This window comes from Lissotriton vulgaris, chromosome 2_1 (assembly GCF_964263255.1).
Source record: "Lissotriton vulgaris chromosome 2_1, aLisVul1.2, whole genome shotgun sequence".
Lineage (NCBI taxonomy): Eukaryota > Metazoa > Chordata > Amphibia > Caudata > Salamandridae > Lissotriton > Lissotriton vulgaris.
The window spans coordinates 1700109023-1700133752 of NC_141687.1; the positions used below are offsets into that span (position 1 = coordinate 1700109023).

The 24730-nt window shown below is 46.8% G+C and overlaps 1 protein-coding gene across 6 annotated transcripts in view; it reads left to right on the forward strand.

Annotated features, from left to right (window-relative positions):
• Nucleotides 1–24730, forward strand: part of HNRNPR (heterogeneous nuclear ribonucleoprotein R) — a 340992-nt gene that overhangs the window by 211953 nt on the left and 104309 nt on the right. For all 6 annotated transcript variants that reach the window (XM_086957668.1, XM_086957669.1, XM_086957673.1 and 3 more), the window contains one exon: nucleotides 12080–12215. In XM_086957668.1, coding sequence (XP_086813794.1) covers nucleotides 12080–12215 — 136 coding nt within the window. The remainder of the gene's footprint in view (nucleotides 1–12079; nucleotides 12216–24730) is intronic.

Here is a 24730-nt window from a genome sequence, read left to right on the forward strand (position 1 = left end):
AAGAGAGATCAAGAAGGATGAGGAGGCAGGTGTCGTTTTGGTCTAGGATTTGAAGTGCGTCGTCAATTATGTGCCTTAAAAGCCTTTCAGAAGGAACTTTACAGGAAAAGGGTTTAAATTCAAAATTCAAACCGACAATACAACTAGAATGTTTTACATCAACAAACAAGGAGGAACACAATCATTAACACTATCAACCCAAGCCCAAGAACTATGGAGATGGGCTATTCCAATGAACATAGACTTACTAGCAATACATTTTCCAGGGAAGGACAATGTAGAAGCAGATAGGCTGAGCAGGCAAGCATCAGCATCCCACGAATGGGAGATGAATCAATCTGAAATCCTAAAGCTATTCAAAAAGTGGGGGGACTCCTCAAATCTACCTATTTGCAACAACCCAGAATGCAAAATGCTAACACTTCGCATCCAGACAACCAAGCGCACAGTCTCTAGGTAATGCTTTATGGATAGACTGGTCAGGGACATTTGCTTACGCTTTTCCCCCAATACGACTTCATGACATCGGTCTGAGGGGGACGGTGCTCAGTTGGTTTCGTTCTTTTCTAGCCAACCGCCGACAAACGGTCTGGGTCTCCCCTGGATCCGCTGAGATGTCGCCTTTGGGAGTCTGAATTCCTCAGGGCTCGGTATTGAGCCCCACTCTATTTAACATCTTCATGACCCCTTTGGCGACATTGGTGGAGTCCTTCGGGCCCAGATCGTTTCATATGCCGATGACACCCAGCATCCCTTTACCTGCCGGAAGGGTGAAGAATTTGATGGTGAAAGTATCCGTGAGTGCCTAGGGGCTGTTTTTAATTGGTTCCAACTGAACAGCCTCAAGTGCAACTCGGGCAAATCTGAGATACTTTTCTTCGGATGTCCATCTGATCCGGATTGGCATGGGTGGTGGCCCGCCAACATGTTCCCCCCCAGCCCATTCATCCCAGTCAGCCAAGAACCTGGGAGTTAAAATTGACAATGGGTTGACACTTAAACCCCAGGTGCTGGCTCTTACTGGAACATGTTTTGGCATCCTCAAGATGCTCCGGAAGTTCTTTCCGTTACTTTCGGAGGAACACAGAAGAACAACAGTTCAGGCCCTCATTGGATCCAGATTGGATTATGCTAACATCTTATATCTTGGCCTCCCGGAGTATCTCTTACAACGCCTACAAGTGGCCCAGAATGCTGCTGCGTGAGCCATCTTCGGCCTTCATAGGCGAGCCAGTGCCTCGAGCCTATTGCAAGTTTTACATTGGCTCCCCATCCGGAAGCGGATAATATTCAAGGCTATGACGCTGGGCCACAAAGCTATGCATGCCACGGGAGCTCAATACTTGCAAAGGAGGCTGGCTTTTTACCATCCAGCACGATCCTTGAGATCGGAGTCCCTTTTGCTTGCGGTAGTTCCCCGAATAAAAAAAGCCCGCATTGGAGGACGGTCATTTAGGCTGTTGGCCCCTCAGCTATGGAACTCCCTACCTCTGACCTTGCGTTCTACGTCTAACTTATTAGCGTTCAGGAAGGGTTTAAAGACCTGGCTCTTTACCTGTTAGAGACTACCCGCCCTGTTCTAGGCTCTGTGACTGCTGGTTTTTATTTTCTTTGTTATGTTTTGTCTGCTCCTTTCTAGGTCTGATAGTGCAAAAGCGCCGGGACACTCCTCGGAGTAGCCGTGCGCTATAGAAGCCCTATAATAACATAACATAACATACCACTGCTACTGCGACACAGGGTACTCAACAAGTGCAAGATCAGCCACATGACATTGATCCTCACAGCACCACAGTGGGCCACACAAACCAGGTTCTCACAGATAATGGAAATGACACAGGGTGGGGGATGCACAAGTTCCCCAACAGGACCTTGTAACAATGCAAAATGGAAATGTGCTACACCCAGAACCAGAGAGCCTAAGCCCGAGGACTTAGAATTTTCTCACCTCAAATTACCAGAGAGCACTATGGCAGTACTCGAGAGGCGAGAAAGTCTACAACAAGGAAGTGTTACACAGCGAAATGGAAAAGATTCTCCCATTGGTGTCTTAAGGAAAAACTTTCAAAGAAAATCACAAGAGAATCGGCAGTACTGAAATATTTAACATATTTACTACAAAATAAGCTAAGATAATCATCTATAAGGGTACACTTGGCAGCAATCATAGCATACACATGGGGAGAAACAAGGAAAAGTTTCTTCACATTCCATGTGGTCAAATGATTCCTAGAAGGAGCAAAGAGGATAGCACCTCCAAAGAGGGTGCCGCCACCCGCATGGAACCTCAATGTTGTACTAGCGCAAACCATGAAGGCACCATTCGAACAAATCCACAAAGCAATATTACAAATGCAAACACTAAAGACGGCGTTTTTAGTGGCAATTATATCACAACGTAGAGTAACTGAAATACAGGCTCTAACACTACAAAAGCCCTACTTCCAAGTACATAATGACAGAATAGTCCTGAGAACTGATCCACATTTAATGCCAAAGGTGGTATCAAAGTTCCACGTAAACCGAACAATACAAATACCAAGTTCTTTCCAAAACCCAAAGACACAAGCAGAAAGAGCATTGCACACCCTGGACTACATAGAAAGAACCAAAGAATGCAGGAAAACAACAGTTCTTTGTATCATTTGCTAATTGTTTTCTTGGACGGCCAGTCGCAAAGAATACCATTGCAAGATGGCTAGCACAAGCTATACAGTTGTGTCACAGTCAGTCAGGTCAAACCTTACAAGGAGCAACACACACTCACTCAACAAGGAAGAAGGGAGCAGCAGTGGCTTTCCTAGAAAACACACCTGTTCAAGACATTTACCAAGCAGCAACATGGTCTTCAGTGCACACGTTCACAAAGCACTACTGCGTGGATATTGAGATGAATAAGGAAGCACAAGATCTTACAACATATATTCACAAACCAATGCTCCTCTTCCACCCAGCGGCCACAATACTAGCATACCGCTACATAGTCTATGCACAGCATAGTGAATCAAGAAAAGATTCACGCTGCAAAACGTATAGTTTCTTATCTGTTGGTGTAGTTTTCCAGAGAGAAGAATTTTCTGGATTCACTAGCGAACCCATCCGCCTAAGCCAAGAAGATGAGACCGGAGGAATACAAAAACCGAAGATGGCGATCAAAGGTGGGAGCTTCCGAAGGAAGCACCTCAACGTCACAGGAGGACACCACATGGTGGTATGTCGACGCCCACCAGGGCATGAAAAAGAGGAAATACAATAATTCTGGACCCAAACAGTAGATGGCGGAATAATGCACAGCATAGAGAATTCAGAAAATTCTCCAAGCTGCAAAACTATACCGACCGGTAAGAAACTATACGTTATTGAAGAGTTTCTGAATTCTAGGAGAATTAAGCACAGGGAGGCTGCTCGTACCATCCACACAGTAATGGCAAAGTGGAAAGGTTTATAAAGGTGCTCAAGAAAAACATGCAGGGTTGCCTTTTGGGGTCGTATCGTCTTATTTATTTATTTAGGAATTTTATAAAGCGCTTAGTTACGCTCACCGGCGTGTCCCTGCGTTCACCGGCGTGTCTTACCAGCTCCTAGTCCCGGTTAGGGGGGCCTTCTCGATTTTGGCTGAAAGCGTCGGCTGGAGGCTTGAGGCAGGTCAGGAGGTTGTCGGATATCTGGTCAGGATCGCCGAGGTGACCTCTTTGTGGTGTTTGCCTGCTCGGGCCGTGGACGACGGGCGCAGAGTGGAGCGGATCCGCGGTGTCCGGCCGGAGCGAGAGGTTGCAGATTAACAAATCCGGTGTTCACAGGAGGCAGTCTTTGTAGTTGAAGCCAGTACGGTCCTCTGGGGTTTTCGAGGTTACTGGCTGCAGGATACACCGGGATTTCGCAGGAGCAGGTTTGAGGGGGAGACAGGCCGGTAGAACTGGGGCCAAGTCAGTGGGCTTCTTCCTCTTGTTGCTAATGGACCAATAAAACCCATAGAGAAACTGCTTGATGCCCTCCCTGGTTCCTGAAAGTGACTCACATCAGGTGTTTACAAACTTCTCTTCTCTTCTCGCTCTCTTTAGTCAATTTAACTTTCACCCATTTGATGGTTTGGTCATAAACCCTTGGCCACCAAAAATTCTCTCTTGTCCTCCTCTTGGTCCATGTTTGCTGATGATGCCCTTCATAGGCAAGTTGTATAATGTTCCTTAAAATGTTCAGGAGGATCAAACTTGTCATTATCCAGTATTGGGGGTGTCTTTCATAGATTCACATGCCTGAATCATTCCCCGTCGTCGAGACGGGAGCCACCGGTACATAGAAAAGTAATGTCCTATAGACCTACATAGAGAAAATAGTCCTAAGGGCCTCACCTTAGTAGCCTAACCTTGTCCTTATGTAAAAAGGACCAAACTCTTAGAGCCAGCCAATCAGCTATGACCTCCCTCTAGAACCTTCCTGGCAGGAGCCTCAGTCCCTCAGATTTTCTACCGCACGTTGTGCTAGGGAGTCTCCAGCCTGAGTTCTCCTCAGGATCTCTTCAAAACAACTTGTTCACTTTTAAAAGTGACTTCTTTCTTCTAAATCTCGACAAGGATTACTTCGAACCACTTATCACTGCAGTAAGTGATTTATTACTTCAAAATTTCTGACATGTCTGAATCCCAGAAGAAAGCCCTTTTCAGGGCCTGCTCTTCATATGGGAAGAAAAGGCTACATGTAGAGGAACAAGACCTTGAGGGACAGAGAAGGTCGCCTGCTCATCTGGCTGGACAGGCTCAAAGAGAGGGAAAATGTGAAATCTTCAGAGGGGAGCATTTCAATGACCTCAGAAGTCTCCCTGAAGAGGCCAAGGGTGGCTTCCCCTGGCCCCTCAGACACTCCTCCTATGAAGGCACAAAAGAAGTCTTCAGAGGCAAGATCAACGAAATCTTCAGTGTCTGTAAAGGACTCTCAGACTTTTAAGAAGCCTACACAGTCGTCCAGCAAACTTGCGACATCCTCCTCAGCGCAAAAAAGAATTATGGCGCCAGTTCACGTTACCACAGCGACGACGACTGTGTCGACGACTACAGCGTCGTCGGTTTTCCCATCGACGACGACAACTCCTTCATCGTCGTCAGCAGGTAAACCTATTCCATCTATAATTCTGCTGAAACCGTCGTCGACGTCCAAAACCTCGACGACGAAGATTGTCCCATCGACGACGGTGTCGTCGATGAAGAGCCCCCCGTCGATGGGTATGTTGACGACGAAGACGTCGACGACGAGATCACCGTCGACTGGGAATGAAGCGTCGACGAGCGCATCGTCGGCGAAGGCGTCGACGACGATGAAAATATCGTCTAAGGAGGCACCGTCGACGAAGGTCTTACCGTCGACGAGGGCACCGTCGACGGGGGAATCGTCGTCGACATTGGCCCCTTCTGAGCCGTGGAAGAAATCCAAGCTGGTAGAAACGTCGTCTCTGACCCTGCCACCGTCAACAACACCAGAAACGACGGCAGGGGCTCCTGCAACAGGTTCTGCGCCTAGCAAAATAACGAAGAAGCAGATTACACAGGAAACAACGTCACCAAGTAAAGTGCAAACTCATTTGCCTGCAGAAATTCTCCAGATTGAAGAATCTGAAGAAGAAGAACTCCTGGATCAGGCTACTTCCATTTCAGACCTTCACGTAAAATGTCAGAGCACGGACGAGGAACAGGAGGAAATGAGCTACCAGGAACACTCTTTCCAATCGCATGTTCGCACGGAGGTCACCCCGATGGTATGCCTTCCCGCTTCAATTGTTAATGACCTTAAATACTTTATCCCGGACTACAAACAACGTTTCCCGGAAACACCGGCAACTGCGACAGGGGGCCCGACGCCTGCTACAAATGCACCAGCGACAGCCCCAAAACAGACACGGCCTGCTACTCAGGTCCGCTATGAGAAAGTGCCACCTCAGGTGATAGAATCATCAGATGAGGAAGAAGAGGAACTGGAAGAGGGGGACGTCCAAGAAATCCAGTCGGACCACGAAGAGGAAGAAGAGTATGTGGCATCTTCCCCAGCTTCACCCCAACCACGCCAGGCAGATTCACCACCAGTGGACATTGGCGGTTTCCATCGAATAGTGGAAAGGGCGGCAAAGCGATTTCATATGGTGATGGAATCAACTGAGACTGAGTGCTTCTTACATGACTTCAAGGAGCAAACGCAGAAAACAGCGAAGTCTATCCCAATAATAGAATTTCTCTGGGACCAGGGAAAGAATCTGATGCTGACGCCGGTCTCTGTACCTTCGGTTGTTCCACGCCTCGATAAAAAATACAAGGCTCCAACCACAGCGGCAGCTTGCCTTAATAGACACCCGAAACCAGATTTGGTCGTAAGCCAGGCGGCCCAAAAGAATTCTCGCAACCCTTCCTCTCCTCTGTCAGCCCCTCCGGACAAGGAAGGCAGGAAGTTAGACACAATTGGCAAACGATTTACAACAACATCGGCCATGACCATCAAGGTGGCCAATTCCATAGCCCTGTTGGGGCGTTATAACCGCCAGCTCTGGGAAGATATAGTCCCATATATAGCGGAACTGCCAGACACAGTTCAGGAGGAAGTCAAGGCACTGCTTACGGAGGATCAAACCTCGGCAGCTGAAATCATTGATTGTGCCATAGATGCAGCCATGACTGGCTTTCGACAACTAGCTGGGGCAGCAGTCCTGCGCCGTCAAGGATGGCTTAGGCAACGTCATTCAGACAAGAGGTGCAGACGAAAGTGCTGGACATGCCCTTCGACGGCCAACACCTTTTTGGGGACAAGATTGACGAGGCGCTCCAAACGATAAAGAAAGACACTGATACTGCTAGAGCACTTGGTACTTTACAGGCACGGAACCAGTCCTTTTGAGGCAACAAATCCAGGGGCCAGTCCTCCTACAGGGGATCCTATCAAAATAGGTCCTCGTATTCCTACCAGAATAAATCCCAGTACCAACAGAAGCAGCAACAAGGTCGTCAGACTTCTTATGGAAGGTCAAACTTCAGGGGCAAAAACCAGAGGAGGGGCACTGGCGGCCGCCAGTGACCAATTACTCCAGCCAGTCCAGCAACTATATCCCTCATTAAAGATTGGAGGAAAATTGACCCATTTCCTAAACAATTGGCATCTCATCACCACAGATCGTGGGTACTTCAATTAATCAGATTCGGCCATTCCCTGGAATTCACCACCATCCCACCTGCAACCCCTCCCCGCAGGCTGCCACACAAACATCTACGTCTGCTACTCCAGGAAATATCTGAGATGTTGAAGAAAGGAGCAATCGAACGAGTTCCATCGTCTCTAAGAGGAAAAGGTTTCTACTCCCGCTTCTTTCTTATACGCAAGAAGGAGAAAAAGTGGAGGCCCATTCTAGACCTCAGGGCTCTCAACTCTTTCCTGAAGTCAGTCGTTCAGGATGGTGACGATCCAAGAAATACTAGGCATACTGGAAAAAGGAGATTTTATGACCTCTTTGGATCTCCAGGATGCTTACTACCACATCCCGATCCTCAAGGGCCGCTGAAAATTTCTGAGATTCGAAGTGGCAGGACAGCACTACCAATTCAAAGTCTTACCGTTTGGCCTCAAATCCGCTCCGCAGATTTTCACCAAGTGCCTTTCACCTGTGGCAGCTTTCCTGCGTCAAATGGGTCACCAAGTCTTCCCCTACCTCGACGACTGGCTGGTAAAGGCACCTTCAGCTGCAGGCGTGACCGAATCCTCGAACGCCTGCACCAATCTTTTTCAGCAGCTAGGATTAACTCTCAATCACGAGAACCTGCATGACCCCTACAAGAAACATCCCCTTCCTCGGGGCGACCTTGAACACGGAATGCGCAAGGGCATTTCCTTCGAAGGAGAGGAAAAACAAATTAATATCTCTGGCCACGGCTGTGGCATCAAGGAAGTCCCTAAAAGTTCGAACCTACAAATCACTCCTAGGAATGATGTCTTCTTGTATACTCCTCATCCCTCACTGCAGACTCAGGATGCGCCCATTGCAAGAAGCCCTCACGAACCAATGGACACAGAGTACAGGTTCTTTCGAGGACATTGTGAAGATAACACCACAAATATCCAAGAGTCTGGACTGGTTGAGGAATCACAAGAATTTGTCTATAGGACTGCCATTCCTACTTCCAGCAACACCTCTGGTGATCACCACAATATGTCCCGGGCAAGGACAACACCATTGCGGACGCCCTAAGCAGGCAGAAATCCCTCTCCCACGAGTGGGAGCTCGACAACAGTACGCTGGATCACATATTCTCAGAATGGGGAGTCCCAGGAATCGACCTGTTTGCCACCAAGGAGAACGCCAAATGCCCAAACTACGCAAGCTGGCGTCCCCAACCAAGGTCACTCGGAAATGCTTTTTCCATCGGTTGGTTCAGCGTATTTGCGTACGCTTTTCCACCATTTCCGATGATTCGCAGGGTCCTCAGGAAGATGAAGGCGGAGCCTTGTACCCTGATCCTAGTTGCCCCGTTCTGGCCGAGGCAGCACTGGTTCTCGGATCTTCATCGCCTCCATCAGGACACCGATTCGTCTGAAGCAGCACCCGAACCTGCTGACAATGTCCAACGGGCAGGTGCAACACCCGAACCTGCAATCGCTCAGGTTATCAACCTGGCTCCTGAGCACAGAGAGTTCAGTCATTTGAACATCCCGCAGGAATGCAGGGACGTGCTGGCAAAAGCAAGAGCGGACAGTACCAACAAAACATACTCTCTAAAATGGAAACTATTCTGCATATGGTGTTTAGAGAGAGGCCTGAGACCACTCCATATCACACCCGAACAGATATTGCCATATCTGCTGCATTTGGCACAGTCCGGACTGACGCATGCATCCATAAAGGTGCATTTGGCGGCCATTTCACGATTCACCAGGACTTTCAAAGGACCGTCTCTTTGGTCCAATAGGCTTATCAAGCAGTTCCTAAAGGGACTATATAGATCCTTCCCAAGACCTAGAACGGTCCCACCGACATGGCACCTCAATTTAGTCCTCAACCAACTCATGAAGCACCCTTTTGAGCCCATTCATCGAGCATCCATCAAGTACATTTTATGGAAGACGGCTCTGCTGCTCGCTCTTAACATCTGCCAGGAGAGTAAGCAAGCTACAGGCTCTATCCATTCAGGAACCCTTCATGCAGTTCAAGCAGGACAGGGTGGTGCTGAGGACAAATCCTAAGTTCATACCGAAAGTGCCTTCAGACTTTCACCTTAATGAACCGATGGTTCTACGTTCTTTCTTTGCAAACCCTACCACCGCAGCAGAAAGGACGCTACACTCCTTGGACCTCAAAAGGTGTCTAAAGTTTTACATAGACAAAACAAAGAGTTTCAGGAAGTCATCACAACTATTTGTGGCCTACAGTAGGCCAAGGATGGGTATGCCTCTAACGAACCAGAGCATCTCAAGGTGGATCTCCTCAGCGATAGCATTCTGCCATGACGGGGCCGGACGGCCTTTGAGTGCTAATGTTAAAGCGCATTCCACCAGAGCGATGTCCACATCAGCAGCGCTGTTCGCTGGAGTGCCGATTTTCGACATATGTAGAGCGGCGACGTGGAAGTCACCGCACACCTTCTCCAGACACTACTGCCTGGATGCTGAACTTCTGAAGGATGCAGCAGTGGGCCAGGCGGTGCTTCGCCATCTATTCCAGTGAGGTGAGCCTTCCAACATCCCGCCATCCTGGTATGCACATCTCTTGCTCTTATGATATGTTGATATATGCTAATGTTTCAAAGTCGCATGGTAATATGTGTATTATCTAAAATGACTATGTAGCATGATTACTTCAGAAATGTGCATAATGTATTGCTGACTACTCTGATTCAGGCATGTGAATCTATGAAAGACACCCCTAATACTGGATAAGAAACGCGTTACTTACCTGTAACAGCAGTTATCCAGTATTGGTGTCTTTCATAGATTCACATGCAACCCTCCCGCCTCCCCTGGAAGGACTCACGTTTCTCTCTAACTGTATTACGCCTATCTAGCTTGGTGCGTACAAAAATCTGAGGGACTGAGGCTCCTGCCAGGAAGGTTCTAGAGGGAGGTCATAGCTGATTGGCTGGCTCTAAGAGTTTGGTCCTTTTTACATAAAGACAAGGTTAGGCTACTAAGGTGAGGCCCTTAGGCCTATTTTCTCTATGTATGTCTATAGGACATTACTTTTCTATGTATCGGAGGTTCCCGTCTCGACGACGGGGAATGATTCAGGCATGTGAATCTATGAAAGACACCAATACTGGATAACTGCTGTTACAGGTAAGTAACGCGTTTCTTCCTCATGCTCACTTTTTGACCACATAGCGACAATTCCTCAAACGTTAACAGAAGGTCAGTGGTGGGGGGGACAAGGCACTCTGTCCACCTTCAAGTATCATATGAACCATTACTTTTAATAATGTATCACTCTTTGAATGTAAAAGTTCCACTACCACACTGTTCAACATGAACCATGCAACTAATACATTGGATTGCTAATCCATTGTGCTTTGCAAGCTTGGGTTTTGTATCCCATCCTCGTTGCCAAATTGTAGTGAATAACTGCAGACTTTAGGGTAGAGTGGATTTGTATGTTTATTGATGATAACCTGCAGTAGTGTCTTGTGATTTAAAGATGACGCGACCCTTTTGGTTCTTGACGGACACTGTAAATGTTTGGGTATGGTTGGTTGAACATTCTACATCATTAATTCTGTTAACGGTTACACTCTGAGGAATAAATACGTGTAATACCAAGCTCCTTGTATGGTGTAATTATTTGCATGCTCCAAAGCTAGGAAGGATGCTACACCTGCTTGAGCGTCATTCTCTCCAGCCAGCCATGAAAAAACTGATTCACCACGGAATCTACTCTTTAGGAATAAACAATACAACACTGTAATGGAGTCTCCATCACGCCTTAAAGGCATAGCAGATGTAACATGTAAAATGCAAAGACTGTTTCCTTTTGTAGCCAGAGTTCTGCTCTAGGAGGAATGTTTGTTTCTTAATCACATACGTTTATATTTGCTTTTCCACCTGTTAAATTTCTTCCAAAAGTTCCCTGCAAGCTCCATGAAAGACCAGAATTATCTTCATGGTCACATATTTATATACAAACCTGCATCTCCTTTGAGAGAATTCAAATTGGTTTGCTCTGCTTAACTAAGTTAGATCTCCATTGCAGTCTTCCGTTTGCAAATCTGACCTGCCTTCGATATTCCTCTAGTGTAGTAATTTGAGTTCGCCACTGGGCTGAATAAACATTCGAAAACATGCCAATGTCTGAGGCGCTGTTTATGCGCATTTACTGGGCATTGGTCCTGACCTTGGTGCATAGTCGCCCAATTATCCAAGGATTTTAAGAAGCGATGCACCGACTTACCTTCATGTAAATCTGGCTTGCAGTTTTTCTCCACAAAAGAATTATCTGGCGATCATTGCAGCTAGAATGTAGTGATTAAAATCCTCCTGGCAGACTCTTCACTGTTGATCAAACTGCACTCTAGAGGGACCAGCATATCTTGTTAATAATGGTGCAGGGCAAACTTTATTTTATGAGACTGCACTTAGCGGGGTCCCCCGTTTCTTTCATCTTGAGTGTTTGGTTAAGTTTTTTTTTAATTCCTTTTAGAATAATTAATACATTCATACAAAAAGTTGCTTTTAAACAGGCATTTCTTCATTTTAATTCTAAAAAGCAATCGTCCTTTAAAAGAACATGTTACGCCATCCTTCCCACAGGTGGAGATATTCAGTATTTATAAATTTAATAAATGGACCCCCACTTCCCTGTGGCAAGCTAAGATTGCAAGCAATTCATTTAAAATTAATTCCTGCCACACATGCATTGCAGTGCTTAGGCACGTCAGCAGGGGCATAGTTCTAAAAAGAGTTTTCGCTGCCCTGAGTGAGTCCTGCAGTGGTGCCTGATTGAAATAAAAATGACTTTTCTTTCATTTTTTTAAATTCAATTTATTTTATTGAAGGAAAATTACTGTTGTTTTTGATTAGTGTTTTAACTAATTGTGTTTTATTCAATAAATCTCATTTTTTTCAGTGTGATAACTATGAAATACGGCCTGGAAAGCATCTTGGTGTATGCATCTCTGTGGCTAACAACAGGCTATTTGTTGGGTCGATTCCAAAGAACAAGACCAAGGAAAATATACTGGAAGAGTTCAGTAAAGTCACAGGTGAGGACAAGTTATCCATTTTTGTTTTGGTCTGCTTTTTTCAGATTTTTTGTCTCAACCCTCCCAAAAAATTACAGCATTTCTGGATTGGCTATCTTCTGACCTTTTCAAAATGGTTTAAAGTGAATAGAAATTTGTTACCCTTGTAGCCTCATTTTTCGCTGTTTGTGTGTCCTTACTAGCATTGGATGTGTAAAAACCGGATGGAATACAACAAGGTACAGAGAAAACTGATATTTAAAAGACTCTTCTAAAATAAGATGAACAATTCTGTTCATGTGCAGCTTACAATGAAAGATTACTAAAAATGTTGTTTCACCTGATTATAAAACAAATGACAAAACTTTGTCTTAACAGTACATATGTTGTTTTCCACTCCTTGCTCCTCCAGCTAAATGGACCTACAATTGCCCATTGTCTCACTCTGTTTCTAGTTCATTAGATGTTTAGACCAAATATGCTCCAACTTATATGTCTAAATTGTGGGGTTGATAGGAGTTGTAAGAACACACATTGAAAAATATTGATGTGGTAGTGAGCTTTGGGTCCTTTTTTGTTTGAGCTGCATCTAGTGGAGCGTCTGCTTTTTTGGTGGAACTTCTTAAGTACTTTTTTTGTCTGTTGAGCCACAGACACAAGATTTGGTCCGTTCTTCTGATTTGAATGCTCCTAAGTGAAAGGTTAGTGGGGACTTTGGGACTTTTTCGGTTGGGGCATGTTTGGCAGAGTATGCTCTCTTATTACAGGAAGGTTGTAGCTGATAATTCAGATGGGATCGCAAACATTATCTACACATTGTTACTCACGACCTGAGTAGACTCTATAATGTATTGGCTGAGTATTCCCACATTTGGCAGCTTGTTGGGGTAACACGTTATTGAGCAGTAATCTCACATACAGTCAGATGACTAAGAAAGTTTCTAATTAATTTCCTTATTTTTTTTTCCCTTTGCATTTCATAATTTTGAATAAATTTTGGATCTTTTATACCTCTTTTCCTTGTAAATAACCCCCTTTCTCTTCCAGGGGATCCTCATCAATAGTCATAAGCACTGAATATTCCCGCACATGTGCGTGACCCCGGAAACAATATAAAAATATACATGTAAAAACACATATATATCTCGCTCCCCATATATGTACATACATATATTATTTTTCTCACACCAATGCAGCTCCAAAACTGAGGCTAAAACAATGTAAACACGTACTGCAATTAGTAAGGAAACAAAAAACACTTTAGGTAAAATTTCCCTTGAACTTTGTGTTTTAATGAGTAAAACCACTCATAAATCCTGAAAAGTGCTTATAAATAGCATTGTTAGCCCTCGGGCTGCATTGTAAAACAATAGCATAGAAAATGAAACCATTTTCAACAAAAACTGGCACCGTGCCTTTAACCTCTTGGCTGCTAAGCCATTATTTGAATTCTTCTTTAATTTCCATTGAAATCAATGGTAAGTCCATGACGAGTTACCCTTGTCATTAGCAGCCAAGAGGTTAAGGCAGCCCTGACCCCAGGCTTCCCATCATGCCTCAGGGGTGACAGTTAGGTCAGTTGTTCTTTCTGGCTCCTTCAGTCAGGACCCTGGTGAAACAGCTCCCTTTCTTTTTGACTTTGTCAAAAAATATTCTTGTTAATCTACAATTTTTGCTTTCACTCGACTTCTTTTAGACCTAGGGTGCTACTGCTACCTTTTTTAGGCCTAAAAAAGGTGTTTTTTCTGTCAAAATGCCTTCCCTCTTTGACAAATGCCCTTCATGTGGAAGGAAGATGGCCAAGACTGACACTCATTCAGTGTGTATCCTGTGCCTACCAGACTCTCATTCTTCGAAAACCTGTGAACACTGCCGGGTTTTAACATCCAGAACTCTCAAAGACCGAGAGAGAATTAGAGTTTATGGACTTTCTGAGAGAGGAAGATCTCCCAAGAAGCAGAATAGTCGGAGGGCGCGGTCGACGTCGGGATCGGCGTCGAAGAAGCAGTCGGCGACGAAGAAGTCTTCAGCGTCGACATCCAAGGTAAATCCGCTACTGACACCGTCGAGGGGTAGGTCGCCGTCGAAGCAGAAGAGCTTGACGGCGAGCCAACCGACATCGAAGCAGCATCGTCATGCTGTGACTTCGAGGCATTCTCCGTCGACGCCTGGCCACCGGCGGTCGGCGTCGAGACAACCTCGGTCGACGACTGGTCGTGGTCGTTCGGCGTCGAGGGAGCCTCTGCCAACACATCGTCGATCGACGTCGAAGCAGCCCACGTCCACGTCCTGTCAATGGCGTTCGATGTCGAAGCAGCCTCCGTCGCATTCACATGCAACGTCGAGGCACCCTCCGTCGCCGCCAGAGCATCGACGGTCGGCGTCTAAGCAGCCTCCGTCGTCGTCTAGCAGGCATCCTTCAACGCGAGACGCTGTATGTCGAAGGACAGTCATCGACACTCGAGGTCGGCGTCGAGGAGATCACGGTCGACGTCGAGAGAGCGTCTATCTGTTCGGCATCGAAACAGCCACCGTTGACTGATCAACGGAGATCCAGAGAGTGGGGCGTCTCGCAGTCAGTGAATATCTCTCCTACAAGATCACAGGAGGGGTCGCCTTTCAGGCAGGTGGTGCATGAGATGGAGAGTGAACCATTGGACCAGTCTCAAGTCCTAAGGTCACAACTGGGTTCCCCAGGATCAGCATCGGCTGCGGAGGTGGAGAAATCACCATTACAGGATCCTCCCGCCAAGAGAAGGAGGGTCTCAGAAGAGAGAAGTCGGTCGAGGTCTTCCTCTAGACGGTCTGTTGTGAGCCTGTCCTCATCTTCCTTGGCATCTCGAAGTGGTAGATCCTCGGATGGGGAACACAGCTATTCAGATAGGGAGAGATCAAAGTCCCCTGCAGGATCAAGCGGATCAGCCTCCTCCACGTTCACGTTCGCCAGTGCAGGATCGCACCCAAAAATCTCCCCCTGTTCGTCTTTCCCCAAGGTGGTATACACCTCTTCACCACTCGGCCAAGGACAAGGGGACAGTGGATCGGTTGAGGGTGTATAGAGATCAAACCTTCCGCCGCAAAGAACGGTCTCGTTCTAGAGGGCATTCAAGAAGGAGATCTAGTCACAGGGAGCGATCTCATTTTAGAACTAGGTCTAGGTCCAGGTGGATTCACGGCTCTTCAAGTTCATTGAGGGCCCGATCGCACAGGAATTACTCTCCGACCCTAACAAACAGTCCACGCTCGAATATCTCCAACAGAGGATATTTTCTCGTTCCAAGACATTTTGGGCAGGGGAGCCCTGAAGCTAGGAGTGCCTATGACCGCTCCGCAGATCAAGACGATGGTCATCTTCGAAACCCTGCAACATAGAACGGCACCCAAACCCTTTTTGCCGTTTGCCCCGGGTATCATGGATCCGGTGAATGAAGTCTTCCTGACTCCGGCGACGGTGAAGTCAGTCCCAGCAAGGATTCTCAAGAAATATCGCCCTCCTGAAGAAGATCCTCTGTTCCTCAAGTCCGATCCGCCGCCAGATTCAGTCATCCTTGTGGCGGCTAAAAAATCCAATGCGGTGGCTTCCTCATCCACGGTACCGCCGGATAAGGACAGCAAGCTACAAGACTCATGGGGGAGAAGAGTATGTAACACCTCAGCTTCTTTTCTCAAGGTCTCCAATGCAGAAGCTCTTCTGGGCAGATATGATAGATCTCTGTGGGACTCTCCTCAGAGGTTTTCTGCAAAACTTCCCCAGGAAGATAGAAAGGACTTCGAGGAGATACTGATGGGGGGCAGTCAAGTCTCCAATCAGATTATAGGTACGGCGGCAGATGGAGCAACGCTGGCTCCGCATGGTTATGCGCATGGAATCACAGCGAAGAGAATCTCGTGGTTGCGCCTAACAGCATTGAAACCCGAGGCTCAAGCCAGAATACTAAATCTTCCTTTTTCAGGCACATCTCTCTTTGGGGCGAGTGCTGATGAGGAGATGCAACGGATGAAGACTGAGTTAGACACCCTTAAAGCTGTGGGGCTTGAAAAGAAAAAGGAATTCCGGAAGAAGTTCCGTTCTGACAACAAGGGCTCTTCGAAGCAGAGGGTTCAAACCCCTCACTGGCAGAAGGGCCAGAACCAGCAAGGCCAACAAAAGTCGCAATATAAAGGAAAGCGCAATTCCAAAGGAAACGAAAATCAGCGCCAAGGCAACAGCTTCAATAAGCCTCAGCAGAAGCAATGAGTCTTCACTTCCCCCAGCACCGTTGTCCACTCCAGTGGGGGGAAGCATTGCGCATCACAGGACAGAGTGGCAGGCCATTACAAAAGACCAATGGGTGTTGTCTACGCTGCAGAATGGGTACTGTATTCGTTTCCATCGTCTACCTCCATCCGATCCTCCGATGTCAACGTCAAGCCACCAGCTACAAATGTTAAAGAAAGAAGTAGCGACACTACTCGAAAAATCAGCCATCGAGAGGGTGCCGGTGGCTCAAAGGGGGAAAGGAGTATATTCGAGGTATTTTCTGGTCAGAAAAAAGGGCCAAAAGGTGGAATACAGGCCCATTCTGGACTTGAGAACACTCAATCTACATGTCAGTAAAGAAAAGTTTCGCATGTTGGCGCTTCACCAAATATATCCACATCTCACGAAGGGGGATTGGATGTGTTCGATGGACCTTCAAGGTGCGTACTTTCATGCCCCGATACGGCCCGATCACAGGAGATTCCTTCGATTCCGGGTGGGGACCTCCCACTACCAGTTCAAAGTCCTGCCGTTTTGGTTGAAGTCTGCCCCCAGGGTGTTCACGAAGTGTCGCAGTGGTGGCAGCAGCTCTACGCCGAAGGGGGGTCTTCGTATACCCATACTTAGACGATTGGCTGTTGAAAGGTCCAACTCCAGACAACGTAAGGAATCAATTCCGGACATGCATAGAATTCTGTCAGCGTCTAGGTCTGCATGTCAATTACAGAAAGTCTGTCTCCCAACCCACTCAGAAGATTCACTTCCTAAGAGCTCTGCTAGACTCCGAGGTAGGAAAAGTGTTTCCTTCGGAGGAGAGACAGTTTTCGATAACGCTCAAGTGCCAGCAAGTTCTTCGCAACAGGACTCAAAGTGCGAAAGATAGCCTCCCTCTTGGGGTCGATGGCTTCATGCATCTCCTTAGTACCGAACGCCAGACTTCGGATGCGTCCTCTTCAGCAGGATCTGGAGGACAAATGGGACCAGCAATCAGATCGCTGGGACGATCAGATCACTTTGTCGGAGGTAGCTCGATCTTCCATCCCGTGGTGGACAAAGAAGCTGAATATGCAGGTGGGAGTTCTCTTCCATCAACCTCCTCCTGCACAAACGATCATCAGAGATGCGTCTTTACAAGGCTGGGGGACGCACATGGGACCTCTCCAAGTGCAGGGTCTGTGGTCGTCCAAAGAAAGCACCTACCACATCAACTTGCTGGAATTGAGAGCAGTCCACCTGGCCCTCAAAGCGTTCCTTCCCAAGCTTAGGAGGAAATGGTTCTAGTACAAACGGACACCACCACCACAATGTACTATTTGAACAAGCAGGGAGGAACACGCTCAAGGACTATTATCACTGGAAGCTCAGCGCATCTGGCATTGGCTTCTGGCTCGCAAGTTGTCTGTTCAAGCAGTCCACCTCCCAGGAGAGCAGAACGGGAGGGCGGACGCACTAAGTCGGCACTTCGAAGACAGAGCGGACTGGGTCCTCAACGACGAAGTGCTAGAAGACATTTTCCAGTCTTGGGGTTGTCCTTCCATAGATCTCTTCGCGGACGACGTAAACAGCAAATGCCCAAGCTTCGCCTCAAGGTTCTATCGACCAGTAACGAGAGGGAATGCTCTTTTGATCGACTGGTCAGGGGAATTTGTGTACGCCTTTCTACCCCTTCCTCTGATCCCGAAGGTGGTGAGCAATCTGAGCCACTCGTGCACAACGATGATCCTGATTGCCCCCGACTGGCTGAGGCAATGGTGGTACACGGACCTACTTCACCTGTCAGTGTCTCCTCACAAGAGGCTTCCATGCAGGCCGGACCTGTTATCGAAGATGAACGGGAGGATTCACTATCCCAACCTTCCGTCACTGAACTTGGCAGCATGGCTCCTGAGGTCATTCAGTACGGCCATCTAGGACTGGCACAAGACTGCATGTCCATTCTGAGAGAGCACAACGTCCTTCCACAAGACATTCTTACGCATGCAAGTGGAAGAGGTTCTATATGTGGTACATGCAGAATGGTCACAATCCGGTCAAGAGTCAGGAAGAAGCAGTTCTTCCATACTTGTTGTACCTGGCTAAAGCAGGGTTGAAGTTCAACTCCATTAAGGTGCATTTAGCCGCTATAACTGCTTATAGGCGATCACCTTCACAAACCTCTTTTTTCCAGTTGCCAGCAGTAAAAGATTTCCTGCAGGGTCTGAAAAAGGTGTACCCTCCTCTACGCCCTCCTTCTCCTCCCTGGGAGCTGAACCTAGTACTATCAAAGTTGATGGGCCCTCCTTTTGAGCCCATTCATAAAGCTACTTGACAGCATATTTCCTGGAAAGCGGCTTTTTTGGTAGCGATTAAGTCAGCCCGCAGGGTGAGCGAGATTCAGGCCCTCTGTACAAAGGAACCATATACAGTGTTTCATTTGAATAGAATAGTGCTGAGAACGCACTCTTCTTTCCTGCTGAAAGTGGTGTCAGATTTTCATGTCAATCAGTCGATCTCTCTGCCCACTTTCTTTCCCAATCCCTCTACTCCAGCTGAGAGGGCTTTACACTCTTTGGACCTGAAAAGTGTTTTAAAGTTCTATTTCGACATTCTGATCAGTTATTTATTAACTATGGATCGATCAGAACTGGTCATGCAGCATCGAAACGTTCCATTTCCAGATGGATCGTCTCGTGTATCAAACTTGCTTACCAATTGTCGCAAAAACCTCTGAGGTTTACCCCTAGAGCGCATTCCACTAGAGGTAGAGCTGCCATGACAGCGTACCTACAGAATGTGCCCATGTCTGAGATTTGTAAAGCGGCGACCTGGAGGTCTGTCCATACATTTACCAGACATTACTGTCTAGATTCGGACACGAGAGCAGATACCCAGGTAGGCCTGAGGAATCTGTTTAGCAGCTGAGTTATTGGCTGTTATGATATGGTTGGGTCATGTACTTCTCATTTACCTGCAGGTGGTTGATGGGCTTGCTATTCTATTCAGTGCTTATGGCTATTGATGAGGATCCCCTGGAAGAGAAGGATAAGTTACTTACCTGTAATCCTAGTTCTCTTCCAGGGATATCCTCATCAATGTCATAAGCAATCCGCCCGCCTCCCCAGGTAAATGAGATTCAGTACTATTGCAATCTTATGGTTGAGCCCTGTCTTCAGGGTTATGCAAAGAACTGACCTGTCACCCCTGAGGCATGATGGGAAGCCTGGGGTCAGGGCTGCCTTAAAGACACGGTTCCAGTTTTTGTTGAAAATGGTTTCATTTTCTATGCTATTGTTTTACAATGCAGCCTGAGGGCTAACAATGCTATTTATAAGCAATTTTCAGGATTTGAGTGGTTTTACTCATTAAAACACAAAGTTCAAGGGAAATTTGACCTAATGTGTTTTTTTGTTTACTTACTAATTGCAGTACATGTACATGTGTTAACATTGTTTTAGCCTCAGTTTTGGAGCTTCATTGGTGTGAGAAAAATAATATATGTATGTACATATATGGGGAGCGAGATGTGTGTTTTTACATATATATTTTTATATTGTTTCCGGGGTCCCGCACATGGGCGGGAATATTCAGTGCTTATGACTTTGATGAGGATACCCCTGGAAGAGAACTAGGATTACAGGTAAGTAAATTATCCACCCCCCCCCCCCCCTAGTGTTGCAAGAATAGCTCTCTTCGGGAGAAATTTCAATTTAAAGGCCAATTTATGAATAAATACACTGTGAGGTGGTACTCATTTAAGACAGCCATGTAAGCCTGTGATCAACATTGGGAACTGGATGTCTTTTTGTTGGACCTAGACAGACTGACTTGCAAGCACAGTTGAACTTCCTGATCAGACACAACCGTCCTGGTCACATGAACTCTGCAATTATGTGGTGTCCATACTTATTGTATTTCTTCTTTTGGACAGGCCTCCTATTGATTTGAAACATTGTACTCACTATATTAGACTCTTTGGGCCTTGCATACAGTTTCCCAAAGCGGACTGTTGATGAGCCTTTTGTCCTCTTCCCCCATATCACGCTTGGTTTCTAGTCTTGACCTAGATACATGTGGCACAGGTAAGACTGCTTGTTCTCTTGGACAGGTTATACCTGTCACAGCCGTTGTGGTATGTTGAGCTCAAATTGTGCTCATGTTTTCAGTCAAGTACTTGCTTGACTTCAGCTTGGCCTGCTGGCTTTCAGATTACAACTTTGGTGAGCTCTGGGGTTTCAGCACAAGACATTTCACATGCCTCTCTGCATGATCTTTGCTCAGTTTGCTGCTACTGGAGCATTATATATTTTAATGCTCCAGTAGATTGCATTATTTCATTATTGTCCTTGCTGCTAGAAAGAAGGCTAATGCCCAGATATCTACAGGCCTACCCAGTGTTTAATTTGTGGAAGAAGCGTGATGCTGCCCAAAGCTCAGCTCAGAAGCAGGTGCAAATCAATGTTATGCCCCCAACACAAAGGCCACATAGTCCTGAATCCACCTAAGGCCTCTTTAATCCACTGCCAGGCATGTGCTGTCCCTTTATCTCACTCTCTTGCTGGTTCCTACTTTCTACCTTTGTGACGTTTTCCACCTTCTCTTCCTCTTCCCTTTTTGTGTTTTCCTTCTCTTGCTCTCTGGAAACTGACTGAAGAAGAAAATATGGGCCAGTCCCCAAAAACTGGTGCAGTGCCCCACCACCGGCAACAACTGGCTCAATTTAAGCATTGGGCTTATCGCTGGAGAAGTGCCCCACCACCGGCAACAACTGACTCAATTTAAGCATTGGGCTTATCGCTGGAGAAAAAGTAAACTAGGGACTGTGGAACGTAAAATGGAGAGGTATTCTTGCGCGCAATGTCTTATCGCAAACTCCTTCACACTTCTGAGTAGATATATGGACAGTGAGAGGAGATCTAGGACTTTATTACAACACCTCCCAGACCAGTTCAGAAAAAAGGGTCTGGAATATAATATGAGGGCAAAATAATTTGTAAACCTGTCTAATGCTAGCCCTTGATGCAGCAGACACTGCAGGTTGAGAGACTACACTTTCAAAACCTGCATGCCTGAGTCTCTTGCTGTAAACATTCAGGGAAAGTCATCTTTATCAACGTGTCATTTACCAAGAAAGATTGTTTAGGGCAACTGTAGATGTATCCCTGCTGAGATTGAAGAAATACAATGACAACCAAAGCGATGGGAGCACTAAAATCTCGGGGTACATTTGGAAGTGGCATGCCTGCTACTAGGAGACAAACCCTACGGCAGACACAAGTACTACAGCCAGCCACTACCCAGGTAATGGGCACTTCATGGTGGTTACAACAACGCCACAGACTGACTTTCGAGATCGATTGGGGGAAAATATCAGACCACCAGAGTGGCTGCTGCATCCAACCGCTTACTCTTGAAAGGACTGCCCTGAACCAAACCCCTGTAGCGGGATCGGGTGTTCCAGATTAAGTACTAAATAAACAGAATAACACATGGATATTGCATAAAGCTACAGAATATACAACGAAATGTAAAGGCAAACAAAATGTCTTTCAAAGGAATGTAACTTACTCTTAGGACAGGAGATAAAAACTATTAAATAAAGGGAGCCATATAGAAAGTTCCAATAAAGGAGCACATCCAAGGAGTATACTCTGTATACTTCTCATTCAAAAACAGGACCCAACTGTGAAGCGCATTATAGACCTTAGACTACTGAGCAAATTTATAAAATCCCAAATTCAAGATGACCACACTGCAGGAAGACAGCCCCAGCCACTCACTTGCTGGAAGATGTCCTGAGCCACAGAGTGTAACTGATATTCATAATCGGCTAGGCACAGTCGACTGAGTTTGTCCAGCCTTGCATTTAAGGATCCTGCCTGGTGCCGGGCAATCGGGGTGATGCCTTAAGAGCTCATCTACATTGAAGTGCAGGGCCTCCTAGAGCATGACCCACAACCCCACTTAGCTCAGCTTGTTGCAATACTAGCTGGGCATGCTGCCCATGGGAATGTGCACCACTCTGCTTTGATGGTCAGGAGGATCGCTTTCAGTGCCAAGCAAATCATTTCCAAATCCAACTAGTTGATGTGGAGGCGAGCCTTCACTGGAGACCAGAGTTCTCTGATCTCTATCGCTCCTAATGATCTCTGCAACGGTGCATCTGTCACGACCATTAGATCCAGGAGGGGTAGGGCGAGGGGTCCGCCACCAGTCCAACGGCAGTCCAGCAGCCACCACTGCAGATTCTCTTCCATCTCCTTAGTCACCTGAATGAACTCTTAGGTACCCTTGGTGCTGAGCTCACACATTTCAGAAACCACTGCGGAGACCCCATGCACCACCTGGCATGTGCCACCAGCAGGATGCAGGAGGCCAAGAGGCATCAAAGCCGAAGATTGATACTTCAGGATCGCAGTTCCAATGTATTGGACTCATTGAGGCGAAGGGATGGCTTAGAAGTGCACCGTATCAAGGATGGCTCCAATGAAGTGAAACTGTGGAAGCAGATTATTAATAATTTACCTGTGCATGGTCACCCTTCCGTCCACTGGTTCTCAACAAGTAAGGAGGATACTGGAGTGAAGTACCATGGATCATTTACTTAGCATTCATGAATGAGGGGCCCATCCCACAAGCACCATAGAGATACTCTGGGAGAAGCACACTGAACAATGGGTTACATGGGTTTTTATAGCAAGAGATCACAAACAAGGGACGCCCAAAGGTAAATAGAGCTTTGGGAAAAACACACAAATGAGGTAACGGCAAGAATCCACAGCCTCGGTCTTGTGCAATTGCTACGTCCTAAGGCTGAGCAACGTGATATGCTATCTGAGTAAACTTTACTTGAGTATTAACCATTGTCTGAAAACCCTCGAGTAGACACCAACTGTTCTTTTGTGCTGACTCAGCATGTGTACACAGCCTACAATGCCCCAATCTAGATTCTTTACTCATGTTTATGCAGTTATGGTGTCAAGGATAGAGCCGGGCTGGAAGCAGGGCAAGGGTGAAAAATGGATGAGGCATAGCTTATTCAAAAAAACGAGATTCAGATTTTACATTTCAACAAAGCCATTGTGAAGGTGTGACTGCAGAAGGTTGTTGTAAAAACCAAACTGTCAACAGGCCCACAGTCATCTGTTATGTTATGTTAAGAAAGCTTCTATAGCGCACAGCTGCCCCAGCAAAGGGGCGTCCCTGCGCTTAGGATAGGCAGAAGAAACACAACACTACAAAGAACAGAGTTTCCTCCTGCACAGAATACTAAGGTGCAGGAGGAAACAGAAAGGTTTTGATAGCCCTCCTGAACTCAAGCAGGTCATTGAGAGCACGAATTTGACCTGGAAGTGAATTCCAAAGCTTGGCAGCTAAAACACGGAAGGAACGTCCACCGACTACAGAGCCTAAATCGTGGGACAAAAACCAGATTTTGGCCAAGAGACCTCAGAGAGCGAGAGGGGACATAGGGATTAAGAAGGTTCTCAAGAATCCGAGGGGAGGATAACCTGAGAATCTTAAAGGAGAGACATAAGGTCTTAAAGTCAATCCTTTGCGCCATCGGAAGCCAGTGGAGTGCACGAATAGTTCCTTTTGCAGAGCAGAACCTCGGTAGACCTACCACGTCCCTTGCCGCAGCATTCTGTGCACGCTGTAGCCGGACAATTTCCTCCTGATTAGCCCCTAACAGGAGTGAGCTGGCGTAATCAGGACGGGATAAGATGCTTGCCTGAATAATCAACTGCCTAGTAGGGGCATAAAAATGTTTTAATACGGGCCTCAAGCCACGTAAAATCCCAAAGCAGGTCGCTGCTACTTTTTTTGTATGGCAACAAAGAGTAAGGGCTGGGTCTAGCCAAACACCTAGGTTTTTGACCTCAGAAACCGGGGTAGGAGTAGTCCCTAACTCTGGGGGCCACCAATTATCACCCCAGAGATTGCTTTGCTTGTCCACGATCAGAACCTCCGTTTTCTTGGCATTGAGCTGAAGACCGTTATCTGTCATCCAGCCAGCCACGGCCAGGAGACCCGTCGAAACCTAAGGGCATCGAGGTCGGAGTTCCCACTCAGAGTAACCGCCAGCTGCGTGTCGTCAGCGTAGGAGGCAACAGTCATATCCCACAGCTTAGCGACCGCAGCCAGCGGCTACACGTACAGATTAAATAATGTGGGACTCAGTGCCGATCCCTGGGGCACTCCCAATTCCAGAGGATAAGGTTTAGACTCGTAGGGCAAAGTGGCGACCCTAAATGAGCGGTCTGCCAGAAAAGACAGGAACAACTCGAGTGCTATGCCAGAGACACCTGCATCTCCCAAC